This window comes from Delphinapterus leucas, chromosome 18 (assembly GCF_059928025.1).
Source record: "Delphinapterus leucas isolate spDelLeu-1000000601 "Yukka" chromosome 18, BTC_Dleu_Yukka2, whole genome shotgun sequence".
Taxonomy (NCBI): domain Eukaryota; kingdom Metazoa; phylum Chordata; class Mammalia; order Artiodactyla; family Monodontidae; genus Delphinapterus; species Delphinapterus leucas.
The window spans coordinates 60795697-60812821 of NC_143146.1; the positions used below are offsets into that span (position 1 = coordinate 60795697).

Consider the following 17125-nt stretch of genomic DNA (forward strand, 5'->3'; position numbering starts at 1 on the left):
AAATTTATTGACTTTCCAATAAAATTGTGCCACTGTCTTTTTTTATTCCCTTACTTTTGGCTTGAGTCTGACCTCCAGAAAAATGAAGTAATTAATACTTTTCAACAAATGTGTAATCCCCATTTCCCTTCCCAGTTCCATATGATTAAATAGCTCACATCTACTCTCTTACTAGCAACATTTAATATCTTGATATACTGATTTACTCTGTTGCCCCTTTGATTAATACTTCTTCCCCTCATTTTAAGGTTATCCTGGTACAAGTTAACCCAGGGGAAGCATTTACAATAAGAAGAGAAGATGGACAGTTTCAGTGCATTACAGGTAAGAATGGTTATTGTCATTTGAGACAAGACTAAAATTTATGATACATAAAAGTGTATGTGCTTGTAGTTTCTTCCTTTCTTTCTCACTACCACCACAAGGCACAAACTCTGAATACTTTATGGCTTAACTATTACAGTAGCATCTTAATTAGTCTCTTTGCCCTGGTTTCTTGATTAATCCTACTATAATGTCACTCCCCTGCTCAGAAATCTTCAGTGAATCTAGTTCAGGTTCCTTAGTCTTTTTGAAAGATCATTTCATCTTTTGCTTGCTTCCCACTTTCCTTTCAATACTGTTTCCCTTCAATCTTGCTAAGTTGGTTTATTCACTGTCTCTGAACCTTTCTTGTACTTACTGTATTCTTCTTATCTAGAATTTACCCATATCACCACTACCCCCAGCCTATCCAAATGTTTCCAGACTGAGCTCAGATCTTATCTTTAAAAGGTTTTTTATAAAGTCTTTAGTAAGCATCCCTTCCACACTACTTACTAGCCAACACCCCCCCCACACACACACATTTGTGCCAAACAAAAATGTCTCCAGATATCACCAAATGTTCCCTGGGAGGCAAAATCACCCCTAACTGAGAACCACCACTCTGTGTGAGGATGAGAGCAATAAAAAGGTCACTAGCTTTGGAATTAGAGAACCTGGTTTTAAACCCCAACTCTGCCACTTAACTGGCTGTATGAACTTTTGCATGTTATTTAACCTCTATCAGGTACGTTTCTCAGTAAAATTCCTATCCCTGTGCATAATAACACACCTCATAGGATAATTGTGAGGGTTGACTAATATGTTTATAAAGCACTCTAAACCAGACCTGGCACATAGAAGGCACTGAGTAAGTGGTGATGGTGGGTACTGTAGCGGTGTTTAATAGAAAACGACCCCATCTCCTGTGAAAGCCCAAAACACCAATTATTGTGCCATTCATTTAGCAAGAGTGTACTTTTTTGTAACATTTCTTCCAGTTAGTATTTTGAAAAGCCATTTAAATTTTGTGTGTTTAACTTGGAATGTTTATTCAGTCTCTCCGGCTAAGTTTTAATAAGGACTTTATGGGCAGATACCATTTCTTACATTCCTTTGTATTCCCTTCAGTTCTTGGCCTTCCACATATTGGGTACCTATCTAATAGTTATTACTTTCATTTGAAAAGAGCACATTAGAAGTGGGGGGACCGTATGCTTTATCATCCAAACCAGGATACTTTAAGAGTGAAAGTGGACCCTAGCAATTACTCCACAACAATCAGTGTCAGCCAAGACTGTCCCTGGCAAACCAGGACTTATGGTACCTCCCCCCCATTTAACCTGGGCTGTCAAGTCAATGCAAGCAAAGAAGAAGTAGATCTAACACTTTCTAGAGAAGCAGTTAGCTCAATAATTACAATTAAAACTTTTAACCTGCCATTTAAAGCTTACATGTCTTAGAGTTAGCACTTTCTCTAAGTCAATTTAAATCTTTTGAGCAGCAGTTATTTGGTAACTTCACAAATAGGAATGGTCCACATATTATGAGCTTAAAAGAAACCAGGTAGTAGAATTCATAAACAGTATAATAAACTTTGCCTATCTTTACTTGTCAATTAGGTTTTCACAAAAATAACTTCATTTTTATACTGGGTACCTCTTAGAATGTAAGTTTTTAGTAGAGCACACACCTTAGGTTTATTTGTACATCTCTTTTTAAATTGTTTTCAATAAATATTGTTTATGATGGAAGCATTTTAACTAATATAACATTGGTCTTTTCAAACACATCTGCAAATGAGGATACTCATTACTGTTTTAGTGTGACTTAAAATGCAAAAACTGATCATTGCAATGGATAACCAGACTTTGAATTTTAAATAACTTATATTTTAAAAGTCAATTTGTAAGTGTAATTTGTAAACCCCTTCCCTCATAAAATCAATTTAATTGATTTTTTATGTGGCACTTATCCCTTCAATCAGAACCGAAAAAGCGTATCTAGTTTATAATGTGCCTGTAGTGCTAACAGTATCCTAATAATAAGAACTGACTATCATGTGAAGGATTTTTAGGCAGAGACACATTTCTTTGCTTCAGGAGAAAACGGAGACTCTTCTCTCTATACATCAGATTATAAGAGTGGAGACTTTGTTTTAAAATTACTACTGGGCAGAGTTTTAAAAACACAGGAAACTTTAGCGGGAACCATACAGAAAGTAAAAGGCTCTCCTCTCTTTATGTTTTTGTTTGTCCAAAATTAAAAGATGGGATATAGATGAAAGGTAGTAGTGAACAAGAGACTGGGTTGAAGTCTTTGTGAAGACCAGCATGCCCTCAGTCCAAGCAAGAGAAGACAGGACAAGAAAAGGCTAAGGACTGCTGGGGCTCATCCTCTCCTCCCTTTTTTTGCTCTTTGCCATCACTATTTCTATCACATGGCAGTCATCTTCTTGACCTAGTTCTTGAGCTAGGTAAAAAGTAAGAGTATAGGTAGAGGTGAAAAAGAGAAAGTGTTAAGGGAGGAAAATCATGTGCCAATGAAACTGACAGAAAAATAGGGTGCCTAAGGCCATCAAGTTAGGAAAGCTTTTCTTTTCACAGCCACTATACTAAGAAAACCTCTGTAGTAAAACCTAAAGAATTGAGATAAATCCAGTGTAAATTAATAAGCATTTGAATTAAAGACTGTGCTTTTTAAAGTAGTTTTATTACCTATCAAGAATTTATAGAAACCAAAACTAAGTTAAAGAATCACAGGGAATATTAGAGATCTAAATAATTCCCCTATTTTATTGGAGGTTCAGAATTTGTGAGATACAGCTAGTTATGGGCAGAGCTCAATATACTACCTTTTTCCTACTGTATAGCATACTGCTTAGGTAGATGAAACTGCTAATATTTTTTTCATGAATTTACAAAGTCTCTGCTGAGGTATACTGTACCAGCTGCAAGGGATTCAGAGAAGACTATGACACAGTTCCTGCCATTCAGGAACACAGTGTAGTAGGGGAAAGGGGGGAAAATTAACAATTGTACAATATAAAAAGAATCATTAGAAATATGCATAGGGTATTGTGGGAGCATAGGAGGACTAATCAGAGTGATTATGTCAGGGAAAAAACCCTTCAAAGAAAAAGTGACACGTCCTTGTCTTTCAGGAAAATACCAGTTGGCCAAATGGACAAAAGGGTCTCAAGAAAGTGTTTTAGGCAGAGAGAATAGCGTACAAAAGCAACAGAAGGAAAGAGCAACTTGATTTATTTGAATAACTGCAAAGAGATTGGAATAGCTAAAAACAAAACAAAACAAAAAGTTGTATAAAGGGGATATGGACAGAGATGAATCTGAAAATATAGTCACCTCTTGAAATGGCTTGACTACCATACTAAGAACTTTATTATAAAGGTGAGGAAGAGCCATTGAAGGAGATTATACAATAGAGTTAATATCCAGTTTACAGTTTGGAAGGATCAGTGAAGTCTTCCTTTTCTGTTACCATGTGCTCCCCTGTTAATCTGAAAATCTCCCTACTTCAAACACCTAGAAATGTTCAATAAAATGTAACAAATATTCTTTTAAATGCATTGCATAGCTTCTCTCTCTTGCCTTCACCCCTGAAAAAAGAAGAAAAAAAAAGAAAAGAAAAGAAATTGTTATGGGCCAGAAACAAGGACTTCTCAATATTTGTTTTTTAAAATATGTTTCATATTTATGATGAAAATAATATACTTTGTTTATTTAATGTGATCATTTTTTATTGTTCCATACCATTCTTTCTGAGTCTAATACAGGATCTGATGTCTGTCTTAACTTACCTTTTGCCTTATTTCATGTCCCTTTAGACAATGCACAACTCTTAAATATATAAAAGTGTAGCTCCCTCCCTTTTACTACCTTTCAGTTTGCCATTCTGCTCATTGGTTAGATTTATTTATACTACCTGATTCTAACCTATACCTCATTTTTGCCATCTTAAGTCACTGTTAATGGGTTTTAGCACAAATACCTCATTACTTTTGAAATTGAAGTACTACCTTGAATCTCTTTTTTTTTTCTATTAAAAGTTATTTTGAAACATCTAACAACTTGATGTTTTTTGGATTTTTTTAGTGATTGGATTGATGGTATGTCAACAAATTGTTTTTTGTATAATGATAGATATTATGGAAATTCATTTTTGCTTGGTAATTGTGCATAGGAATGTAAAAATTTATTATGTGAATAAATCTTAAGGTTTAGCATTAATAGATCTTTGTAACAAGTGCTAAAGACTGCCCTTCTTAGTTTTGTTTTGTGGGGAGGTACACAGAATAGAGAATTAACCAAAGTTTCTGAATTTGGCTTACTGGTGATGTCCTAGAAGCACATTTTGTAGAGAGTATGTGGTGAACTCTTAAGATCCCTGTTGTAGAGCTGGCTTTCCTGGCAGTAAATTGGTACCCATCCTTCAGACATTATCTGTTCTGTGAAGTGTTTGCAGACAAGATCTTTCTTCAGTTTCTCGCCTCTTCTACCCCTGGATACACATACAGAAATCATTGAGGGCAGAAATTGTTTGACGTGTTTGTAAATCTCGTGTCTTGCATAGCGCCCAGCACATAGAGAATGCTCAGTAAATGTTTAATTAAGTTGAATGAGAAAGAGAAAAAACTAACCTTTCTTGAGCATTTCCATGTGCCAAGCAAATGGAGTCTATATACACAAAAAATTTTATCTAAAAATCCTGCTTATTGAGAGGCAGGTATGGCTTTCTTTTTTTTCCCTTCTTCCATGACATCTCAAAATGAATAAATAGGACTAAATAATAAGAATTTATTAATTAAATATCTAGTGGTTTTGCATTGTTATGGTATGATTCTTCTGTGGTATGTGGTATGATTCCATGCTGTCCGTGCAAGATACAAAGCTATCTTTAAAAAAAAAAAAAGAATATATAAACCAGCTATGATTGAATAGTTTTTATACGCCCTGGTCCCTTCGAATGATATACTTTAGGAGAGAAAGATATTGATGAATGTTCAATTTTGTTAATCTAATAAGGCAGTAGTTAAGCAAATGCTACCTGGGTTGGGTTTCAGCTCTGCTGCTTACTATTACATCAATCAGATTACATTAAGCAATTTAGTGATTATTTTTACATCCTGTCTTATACTTGTTTGTGTAAAGAGAGAGAGAGTGTGTGTGTGAAAGAGTCTATCCATCAGAGGATTTGGAATATAATTAGTCATAGAGATTATTATTACACCATACCTTTTTGACATATTGTTTATATCTGTGGAATCATAAAACCCAAAAAGCTACATCAGATATATAAACCCTAATTATGTTGATCATGGATTAACCAGATCTACATTTTGATGATTTGTTTTGCAACGTTGCTTCCACAGTTGCATTTCAGCACAAATGAGGACCTCATATTCTTCATCCATTCATTCAGTATTCAGTAAGAGACAAAAGTTGAATAAGCAAACACTCTTTATTTCCTCAAGGTTATTTGACAGATTTTCTCATATATCTTTATGGGAAGATAAAACAGAATTTCGTCCCTGGCCCACTGCCAGTCTAAAGCTTTGTCTTATGTTATATTATCCAGGACTTTGTTCTTTTTTTTTTTTTTAAATAGATCTTTATTGGAGTATAATTGCTTCACAATACTATGTTAGTTTCTGTTGTACACTAAAGTGAATCAGCCATATGCGTACATATGTCCCCATATCCCCTCCCCTCCCATCCTCCCTATCCCACCGCTCTAGGTCATTGCAAAGCACTGAGCTGATCTCCCTGTGCTGTGCGGCTGTGTCCCACTAGCTATCTGTTTTACATTTGGTAGTGTATATATGTCCATGCCACTCTCTCACTTCACCCCAGCTTACCCTTCCCCCTCCCCGTGTTCTCAAGTCCATTCTCTGTGTCTACATCTTTATTCCTTCCCTGCAACTAGGTTCATCAGTACCATTTTTTTTTTTTAGATTCCATATCACTAATCATTAGAGAAATGCAAATCAAAACTACAATGAGGTATCACCTCACACCAGTCAGAATGGCCATCATCAAAAAATCTAGAAACAATAAATGCTGGAGAGGGTGTGGTGAAAATGGAACCCTCCTGCACTGTTGGTGGGAATGCGAATTGATACAGCCACTAGAGAAAACAGTATGGAGGTTCCTTAAAAAACTAAAAATAGAACTACCATACGACCCAGCAATCCCACTACTGGGCATATACCCTAAGAAAACCATAATTCAAAAGGAGTCCTGTACCACAATGTTCATTGCAGCATTATTTACAATAGCCAGGACATGGGACCAACCTAAATGTCCATCATCGGATGAATGGATAAAGAAGATGTGACACATATATACAATGGAATATTACTCAGCCATAAAAAGAAATGAAATTGAGTTATTTGTAGTGAGGTGAATGGACCTAGAGTCTGTCATACACAGTGAAGTAAGTCAGAAAGAGGACTTTGTTCTTTAGGGCTCTCTTTCTGTGCACTTTTAATCAATAGCTTTGACAAAAATAAATGACACATTTATAAAGTTACCAGGTATCAGACAGTTACCAAGGACAACTAATAACATTAAGCTCAAGAAGATCACAATATATTGAAATGATAGGTCAAAACCAATAGGATAAAATTTAACAGGAATAATACAAAGTTATACATTTTGATTTAAAAAATTAATTGCACTGGTACCATACAGATGATGTGTATCAGAGTTCCTTTTTGAAACTGACTCTTGTCAATTAAGCACAAAAGGAGTTTATTACTGTGATACTGAGATCCTCTCCTTTCTTCCCTTTCCTTCCTAGCACTTAAGTCCTAAAGTCATTAGATGGGGCAGAACTATGTAGACACTTGTCTTAGTCCATTAGGGCTGCCATAACAGAATACCATAGACTGGGTGGCTTATAAACAACAGAAATACATTTCTCACAGTTCTGGAGGCTGGCAGTCCAAGATCAGGGTGCCAGCATGGTCAGGTTCTGGTGAGAGCCCTCTTCCCAGTTGCAGACTGCTGACTTTGACTGTAATCTTACATGATGGAAGGGACAAAGGAGCTCTCTGGGTTCTCATTTATAAGAGCACTCGTCCCATTCATGAGGGCTCCACCCTCATGTCCTCATCACCTTCCAAAAACCCCACCTCTTAATACCATCACATTGGGGTTAGGGTTTCAATAAAGGAATTTTGTGGGAGACACAGACATTCAATCTATGGCAGCACTGCACTGGTGGGAGTCGGGGAGGTGAGCTGCAGTGCCCCAGAGCAGGATGTCAGAGCGGGAGGAGTTCATCACATAGGACAACAGCCTAGTGTAGAGAGTCAGAGCCCAAACAGAGTAAGGAGGAAACTCACACAGCAAGGTGGCCTGCTGTATGGACTCAGAGCCTAAACCGGCTGAGAAGGGTGTCCTCAAGAAGGGGTGGCCTGGTGTGGATCGGAGCCCAAGCAGAGTAAGGAGGTAGTCCACATGGTGGGGTGAGGGGTAGAATGGCCTGGTGTGGGAAGTCAGAGCCCAGATGTGGTGAGAAGAGAATATACACAAAACTGGAGTGGGTAGCCCAGCACAGGGCATTAGAGCTTGTGCGTGACCACACGGAGCCAAGGAATGAACATTCACGTGGGAGTGGGGGTTAGGGGGCAGGAAACTCAACATGGGAAGTCAGAGCCTGAGTGACTTTCTGGGATGACAATATTGAATATCCCTTCTTTCTGGGATAACATCTTGAACTTTCCTTGCCCCAGACCTAGAATCAAAATGTATGATTTTTCTGGTTCAATTGCCACAGGATTTATTCTAGTTTCCTCCCTTTCCACATCTGTAACTCCTTTTCTGCTGTATAAGTCTTATCCCAGAAAGAAAGAAGTGCTGAGAAACGGATGGAGACATGTCAAAAGGATGTAGTAGACAGCTTGAAGGAACTTCCATTAGCAAAATCAGGCACAATTTGAGCATCAAAATAATGATAGATATGGATTAAAGCCCACTGAATAAAATAGGAAACAGTGAGTTCACACAAATATAAATAAATAAATGAATAAATTGCAAGTTGATGAAAAATGGACTGTTTACATAGTTTCAAACTATGTCCCCACAAAATACTTATTGATTAAAGGCAAAAAAAAAAAAAAGTATACAGTGGAGAAACCTGGCAGACACCGTCTTGGTCGGGTGATCAAATTGTATGTCATCAGTAATGTCAGAAATCAAAATTGTGTGCTACTTGATATGATGCATTAAGAGGAATATGGTGTCACTTCTGTGATATTTCTGCCAAAAATGCATGATCTGAATCTAAACTCAAGGAAATAGTAGACAAACTCAAATCTAGAGACATTCTACAAAATAACTAGCCTTTAATCTTCAAAAGTCAAGGAAAGACCGAGGAACTGTTCAGAATGATAGACTAAAGAGACATCCTAACTAGTTGCAATATGTGATTCTGAACTAGACCCTTTGTCTGGAAAGCACATTATTAGGACAATTGGTGAATCTTGGGTGGGGTTTGAAATTAGGTGGTTTATTAGTTCCTTAGGGCTTCCATAACAAAGCACCACAAACTGGGTGGCTTAAAACAACAAATTTAATCTCTCACAGTTCTGGAGGCTGGAAGTCCAAGATCAACATGTCAGTAGGATTGGTTCCTTCTGAGGGAGACTTTACGTCTTTTTCCTAGCTGCTAGTGATGGCCATCAATCCTTAGGGTTTCTTGGTTTGTAGATGCATCACTCCAGTCTCTGCCTCCATCTTCACATGGTATTCTCCCTGTGTCTCTGTGCCTTCACATGGCTCTCTTCTTAAAAGGATTCCATATTGGATTAGTACCACACTCTACTCCAGCATGACCTCATCTTAACTAATTATATCTGCAGTGACCCTATTCCCAAATAAAGTCACACTCTGAAGTACTGGTACTTAAACATATCTTTTGTGGGGGGGGGGACACAATTTTACCCATAACAGGTAGTAACAAGGTATCAATGTTAATTTCCTGGTTTTGATGGTTGTGTGGTTATATCAGAGAATACATACTAAATGCACACTAAAGTATTCCATGGGTGATGAGTCATCATGTCAGCATCTTACTTTCAAATGGTTTAGGGAAGGTGCCAGCTGGACATGCAGCTTTTTTTGTAAATTTGTGATTATTTCAAATTTTTTAAAAAATATTACTTTAAGAAAATGATATTGGATATCTTATAGAATCTTTGGGAGTATTAGAGAACCATACCCAAGGCTAAGCTTAAGGAACAATGCCCTAAAACCATGCTACAGTACTAGTTTGATTGGGAAACCATCATGAATGCCATGATTGTACCCATGCCCTTTCTCCACTAAGAATTCAAGGTCACTTGCTTCCAGCACAGATACCACTTCTGGAACAGGAATCTTGTAGCACCCACCACTGCTTCCTACGTTATCAGCACCTATAGGAGAAATGTTCTTCACCTCACACCAAGGTGACTCCTCCAACACACAAAAGGACTTTAGATCATATGCATCAAAACGAATGACAGTGTCCACTATAGTGCAGGAGAGGAGAACTTAATTTTATGACTAGAACTTGCTTATTTTAGTAGAACTAGAGCTAAATGTGAGTCACTTATTGAATCTCACTTACAAAAGTAAAAACAAAATCCTGAATTGCAAAAATAGAAATGTATGTTCAAAACAGATGGTGTAGTACTGTGGTTAGATGGTATCCTTTTAACATGTTTGAAACAGGTGAGAGAGTTACAGGGAAACAGATTTTGACTCACAGGGAAAAACTGTCCAACAATTATGGCTGTATAAAAATGGAGTCATTGTTTGATTATACCAGACTCTCATCATTATGTATGCTTATGTACTGGTTAGATGATATTATAAAAAGTAATTCTTGCATAGTAAAAGAATTTTGGTTGTGCAAGTTCCAGCATTCATTCTATCTAAAGATTCTTTGATTCCAAAATAATCTTTTAATTAAACTGAGATCTCCTTATTTTTGGAAGTGAGTACTCTGAATGAGAGTCTTAAATTTAACAAGTATATCTGTGTGCTGGCACAGTTCATAGAGTAATCGAGCTAGTGAATAGTTACTGCTCCTAATAGACCTATAAATAGCATGCCAACTAGCTAATTTACTAGTCCGAATTCCTAACGAAATAAACACTTGTGAGAGAAGCTTCCACTAAACTTCAAATCTTATAGGGACAGAAACAGTGATGCTGTCTTTAGCTTGGTACATAAAACCTTACTTGACGAAAATGGTCAAGGAATATTAGCTTCCTTCTATTTTGTTTCCTTAACAACAAAAATTGTCCTTTTTTTCTTTGATTCTCTGTGCTAAAATAATGCCTTTTGCTTAGTAGGCGTGCTGTCGATATTTATTAAAATTAACTGCTAAAATATCTTTAAATATATTGGTGTACTTGTTCACCTTGGTAACTACTATATACTGCAAATATACTTTTATACTTAGGGGTATTTTAGTGCCTGAGTCTTCAATATGAGCACCAATTAAGATTGGAGGGTAATATGGAAATTTTAATTTAAAAATGTAAAAATATAAATGTAGTGAGCCATAGATAATGCCCAGATATTAATCATTTAGCCAAATCCTGGATTTCTGCCTATTTTCTTATGATTTGACTCTCACATGTAGAAAAATTGTCAAAGTGAATTCAGGTTTGTTGAAAGCTATTAACCTTTGTTTTCTCATAGCTCACCTTACTTAGGGAAGTCAGGAACCTAACTGACAATTCCAGAGTGTGTTGATTCAGAGGCCCTTCAACCACTAGAGTTAGTATGCCATCAATACTACCTCTAAATCTTCCTGCCTGCCTTTTTGCTTCCAGATGGCTCTGACCAGCTTCTGAGTAGTTACTCATGCTTACTTCACCACTGTTGGTGTCACTTTCAGTCTGCCAGTGGGAGGTTATTGGGCCATTGTTGCTTCTACTGTCACCTCATGCAAAGCGTGACCAGCACTGTTGCTCCTGGGGCAGTGATTGTCAGCACCTCTGTTCCTATTTTTCTTCTCTTTGCTGCTGCTGCTCTTTATTACTGCTTTTCCGCTCTCACCTTATCTCCTCATATACCTGATCCAGACTCTTCGTGCCATTATAGGGGTTTTTGAAGTTAAGGGAAGGTTTGTCCCCACTAGTAAGTACCACTGTGTCCTTCTCTGTGTGTTTTGGGATCATGGTGCGTATAAACACACGTCTAGCCTCCCTCATGCAATTGGTCTGCTCTTTCATATTTGCCATCTCCTTTGCAGAGCATTTTATTAGCAAGTCTCCTCCTAAGCTGAGCCAGATGACCTTTGAGGTCCTTAATAAAACAATATTTTGTTAAATACTTACAAGCTCTGTATCCCATTTATCCCAACTCTGTTACCTCAGAGTGAATTCTCTGCGCTCCAAAAGTTGGAGCTCCTGGCCTTGCCCATCTCTGTGTTCTAGTCTGAATCCTTATGCTCATCAGATATAATCAGATCCCTTTTGTCTTTATAGTTTTACCTTTGCTAGTAATATCTCATAACTTAAATCATACAACATGTAGAATTTTATTTCTGGCTTCTTTCACTTAGTACAACAAGTTTGAGATCTGTCCATGTTGTGCATGTATCAATAGTTTGCTCATTTTTATTGCTGAGTTATATCACATTGCATGGATACCCCTATCTTGTTTATTTGCTCACTTGTTGAGGGGCATTTGAGGTGTTTCCAGATTTTGGTTAACATAAATAAAATGGTTGCAAATGTTTGTGTAAAAAAAATAAAAAATAAAAAAGCCTTTTCTCCCAGGTTGTCTTTGTTGGGGATGGGAAAGGAAGATGGAGTTTTCATGCAAGTAGGACTCCTAGTGACCTTCTCTGATACCCTGGAATACCTGAGACATGTATACAAACTATGCTTCAGGCCCCATGAATCTTGTTAGATATGTCAGACCTTTGATATTAAAAATACCTCTGAAATTTATTAGAGGTTAAATGTCTATTGTTTTATATATCATGGTCACTACACTTTTTGCTATAGTTACTATAACTAGCAGTATGAAATATAACTTTTCTTCCTAAATTCACAACAATAAGCCTTTAAATAAATAACAAAATATGTGAATTAATTAATGGTGCATTTTTAAAGGTACAGTCTGGGAGTAGGTCAGCCTGGGTTTTAGGATCAGTGGGTGGGAGTTAAAGGAAAACAGATTTAGCTCAGTATGAGGAACAACTTTGTAATAAACAGAGCTGTCAAAGAGACTCAGGAGCAATCAGTTTCCCATCCACCTTTGTAGGTGTTAATGCGTATACTGACTCTTCACTTGATGGTGCCATTAGGAGGTTTAATTTCAAAATAGGTCATGGATGGTTGGAGTTGATGCCTTTTAATAAGGTTCTTCACGAGTCTAAAATGTTATGATTCTATATCCTTGGGTATATTACTTGAATTCTGGCCATTATTTTGCACATAAATGAGGATGGGCTAGTGTGAATTAGATTCAACAATTTTCTACGAGCTCTCAAGTTTGTAGGTATTCGTAACTATGCTGATATCTTATGCCATATCTTAAATTTATTTTAATAATAAGTATATCAGTATTCCAAGAATTTTTTATAAGACCATTGATTATCTTTGGATTAATGACTTCTTTACTACAGACCTGACTGAACTTAATGAAGTTCTTTTCAGTCTACGGAAATTATAAGTAACTCAAGTCCAAATCATATGTAGTAGATTCTCATTCCCATATGATTAGCTATTATTTACTTTTTTCATAATTTAACAAACTAAACCATGGAGAAGTTATATCCTTTATACATTACTTAGAAAATCTTAACTACCCTTAGAAAATGCTCTAAAAGCATAGGTAACAATTTTTCATACTGGTGGAAATCACATTATTACATTAAAAAGTTTGCCCTTTACATTTTCTCCTTCTAAGATGAAAACATCAGTTCCAGTAGAGAGACTCAAAATACTTGTTTTGAAACATTAATGAGTCTTGTTTGTGAAAATGAACCATAATATAATCATCCATTCATAAATTCAGCCCATTTTAGGTTAAGTGAATGACTATGACTCATCCTGAGTACATTGTGTAATAGTCCCAGGTTGTCCCTAAATGCTATTAAATGTTACTTTTCAAAAGAAACTATTTTATATATGAGTTAGTTAAGAGAAAATTGCAATGTTTATGCTAAAAAGGAAAATATAGGCAAATTATCTTCAATTCTTTATGTTCCTAATGAATAAAATATCACTGTTAAAGTTCTCTTGGAAATAGGAAATCTAAACCAGTTTAGTGAGTTCTGTTAAAATAAGTGATAAAAATCTCAATTTAAAAAAATTTTAGTGAGTGGTGATGGCAAAAGGAAAGTGAGACCCAGAAATATAATTGTGTAAAATAGCCAGCAAGGAAATGAGGATCTTAGTCCTACAGCCACAAGAAGCTGATTCCGCCAAAACCACATGAGGTTGGATGGAAGAGGACTCCAGCCTCCAAATGAGAACACATCCTAGCCAATACTTTGATTTTCACTTTGTGAGACTGAGTAGAGAATGCAGTCCATACTATGACTGGACTTAATGAACTGCAGAACTGTGAGCTAATAAATGGGTGTTTTTTTTAAAACCACTAAGTTTGTGCTAATGTTACACAGCAGTAGAAAACTAAGACAATTATAATATGAACTTTTTTTCTCTCATGCATTATGTTTAAAGGTCAATTAGTACTTGTATGGAGTTCTTTGCCCCATAGGCAGTAAAGGGACCCAGGTTACTTCTGTCTTGATCTCCCATCCCTAGGATCTGCGCATCATACTCATGTGCATGATCCAGAATGGCTCACCACCATGTCCGTGTCCCAGACAGAATGGAAAAGAGGAAGAGACAAAGAGATATAAGACATGCCTTGTTTCTTTTAGGACAAACTCTGGAGATTGTAAAGATCACTTCTCACATTCTCATTGACCATAGCTTAGTTGACCACTTCTAGCTAGATAAGAGAACTAAAAATTGCCTTTGGTTGGGCTGACCATGGATTCCAGCTAACATTCAGGGGATTATTACTGTGGAAAAAGGGAAGAACAAATACTAGAAGCTAACTAATAGATGCTACAGACTATTTTTAAAAACAATAATAATAATTGAAAATCTTGAAAGACCCTCCAAAAGTAATTATAGTGTTTACTTATGGGGTGGTGGTGCATCACATGGGGAACAGGGATGGAGTGAAAGTTTTTCCTCTCTACCTTTTTATATTTTTTTCATTTTTGAATCTTGTAAATGTACTTCCTATTAAAAATAACGTTTTAGGGAATTCCCTGCTGGTCCAGTGGTTAGGACTCCGTGCTCCACTGCAGGGGGCACGGGTTTGAACCCTGGTCTGGAAGCTAAGATCCCACAAGCCACGCTGTGCAGTCAAAAAAAAAAAAAAAAAAACATTTTAAATAAATAAGGGCTGTATATAAGAAACTTCCACCTCCCCCCTTTCTTTTTACCCAAAAGATACTTGTCTGCCTTCCCTCAGACACATTCACCTGTTCCTTTGGGATTAGTATTTCTCCATTCCTCCTCTTTGTCCCTCTTGAGATTTTTGTCATTTGGAGTTTAGTCAGTGAGCTCAGCCCAAAAGAGGCCATGTCAAATATGTATACATATATCCATACATACATATATATATATATATATATATATATATATAAAATGGATTAAGTATATTAGGTATCCTTAAGTGTTTGATACATTCTGATATTTCACAATAATTAATAGAAAAAGGTCCTTCCACTTTTGTTGTCATTGCATATGCACAATATTTTAATTACTTTTTAGACCAGGGGTCCCCAATCCCCGGGCTGCAGACTGGTACCAGTCCGCAGCCTGTTAGGAGCTGGGCCGCACAGCAGGAGGTGAGCAGCGGGCGAGCGAGTGAAGCTTCATCTGCTGCTCCGCATCGCTCACATTACCGCCTGCACCATCCCCCCACCCCCCATCTGTGGAAAAATTGTCTTTCACGAAACCGGTCCCTGGTGCTGAAAAGGTTGGGGACCGCTGTTTTAGACCATGTCGGTATTTATTTTGTGAGTTTTTATTTATAGCAGAGCCTTACTATCATGTATAAAGTTGAGAGAGTCAGGTAATACATTCTGGGTTCTAAATATCCATCTTGCCAATTCACTTTCTAGTAAATTGAGAACTGTCTATATGAAGCAACTTCTTCTTAAGTGAGGAAACCAAGGCTAACGATACTGTAATTTATCAAATCACTCTAACTAGCTATATAAATTGGGGAGGTTTCCACATTAGAGAGCTATACTTTCTAACTAGATTTGATGAAAACTTGTCACAGAAGTCCGTGTGAGCATGTATTACACCTAATTGAGTAGTTTTATGGCCTTTTAAGCACATTAGTCCCACATTGATTAGGATTCAAATTTCTTTACAGAAGTCTGTCACTTTTCCATATTTATTTCTGTAACTACAAGATTGGCCTTCCTAAAACATGACTTTTTAGGAAGTCATGCTAAAAACTAACCGAAAAGCCTTGCCTTCTTTCATTTCATATAGCATATAACTCTTAGCCTAATTTTCTAGGCACTCCATCACCTCATTCCAATCTTTCTTTCTAGTTTTAACTTCAGGAAACTTCTACTCCAAATATTCCAGGATTAGTAGATACTCTAGTCTCTAAATATTTCTTACAGAGACCCCTCTCTTATCTTTGTTCACATTGCTCCTTCACTGAAAAATCACACAAGAGTGTGCACACACATGTGCATGCACATGTGCACACACACAAGAGAGCTTTCTAAATTTTTGCAGTTCTTCAAAACCCAGTACTAATTAGTTCCACCTCTTGAGATTCTCTTTCTGACCACCCCAGGGTTAAAAAGTGTTCCTCAATTTCCTTTTGCACTCGTCTGGCCTATATCTCTAACTTGGCATATGTTATTTTTTGGTTTTTGTCTTTTTTTTCTGTTTTAGAGTCCACCACTAATAATGTAATTGAGTGTTCATTATCTGCCAGGATCATGCTGTGTGCAGTTAATCTTATTTAAACCTTAAAAGAGTGAGAAACCTAAGGTTCATAAAAGTCTCAAAGCTAGCTATTGGAAGATCTGGGACTCAAATGAAGGTCTTTCTGACTGTAAAGATAATTTTTATCACTACACCAAGGGATTTCAGAATCAGCTGGGAAGTTGAAACATGCAGGTATCTGGACCCACATCAACCTTTCTCAAGTGATGATGGTACAAAACCATATTATATTCTTCTATGCTAGATCTCCTTTCCCTCCCTGTAGCACCTGGACCTTCCCCTTGCATTTATGGAAACTCTAAATGTTTATTGACTTATTTTAGGAATAAGCAATCGAATTGTCTTTATTTCAGCACTTACTCATTTCTAATTGCAATACCAAGGCGTTATAGATCCTCAGGTAATGGGAAAAGGGGTAGAAAGTGACTCTAATTTAATTAGCATGTATGATACTGTCTAATGGTTATTGAATAATTACTGCACCAGTTAACTTTTGTAAACATTCTACATGTAATTAATCTATTTGATTCTCCCATCAATGCTGTGAGATAGCTATTACTATCTTCATTTTATGGACAAGGAAACTGAGACATAGGTTAATAACTTGCCCGGAGTTACCAGTTACTGAGTGGCTGAGCTGGGATCTGAGCTCTGGTAGTCTGGTTGCAGAGTCCACACTTCATAGCTACTTCTCAAACATAAAGTACCTAAGATGGCACGCCACTCATAGCTTAACAATAGTTCGTTCCTCTCAACCACATACTTTTTTCTGAAATATTTTCATAT

General features: G+C 36.8%; 1 protein-coding gene across 2 annotated transcripts in view; it reads left to right on the top strand.

The window, feature by feature from the left end:
• Positions 1-17125, top strand: part of FNDC3A (fibronectin type III domain containing 3A) — a 156428-nt gene that overhangs the window by 55110 nt on the left and 84193 nt on the right. For both annotated transcript variants that reach the window (XR_016388700.1, XM_022574821.3), the window contains exon 3: positions 249-324. Coding sequence is in view for 1 of the 2 variants with exons in the window: in XM_022574821.3 (XP_022430529.2) it covers positions 249-324 (76 nt within the window). In the remaining variant the exon portion in view is untranslated. The remainder of the gene's footprint in view (positions 1-248; positions 325-17125) is intronic.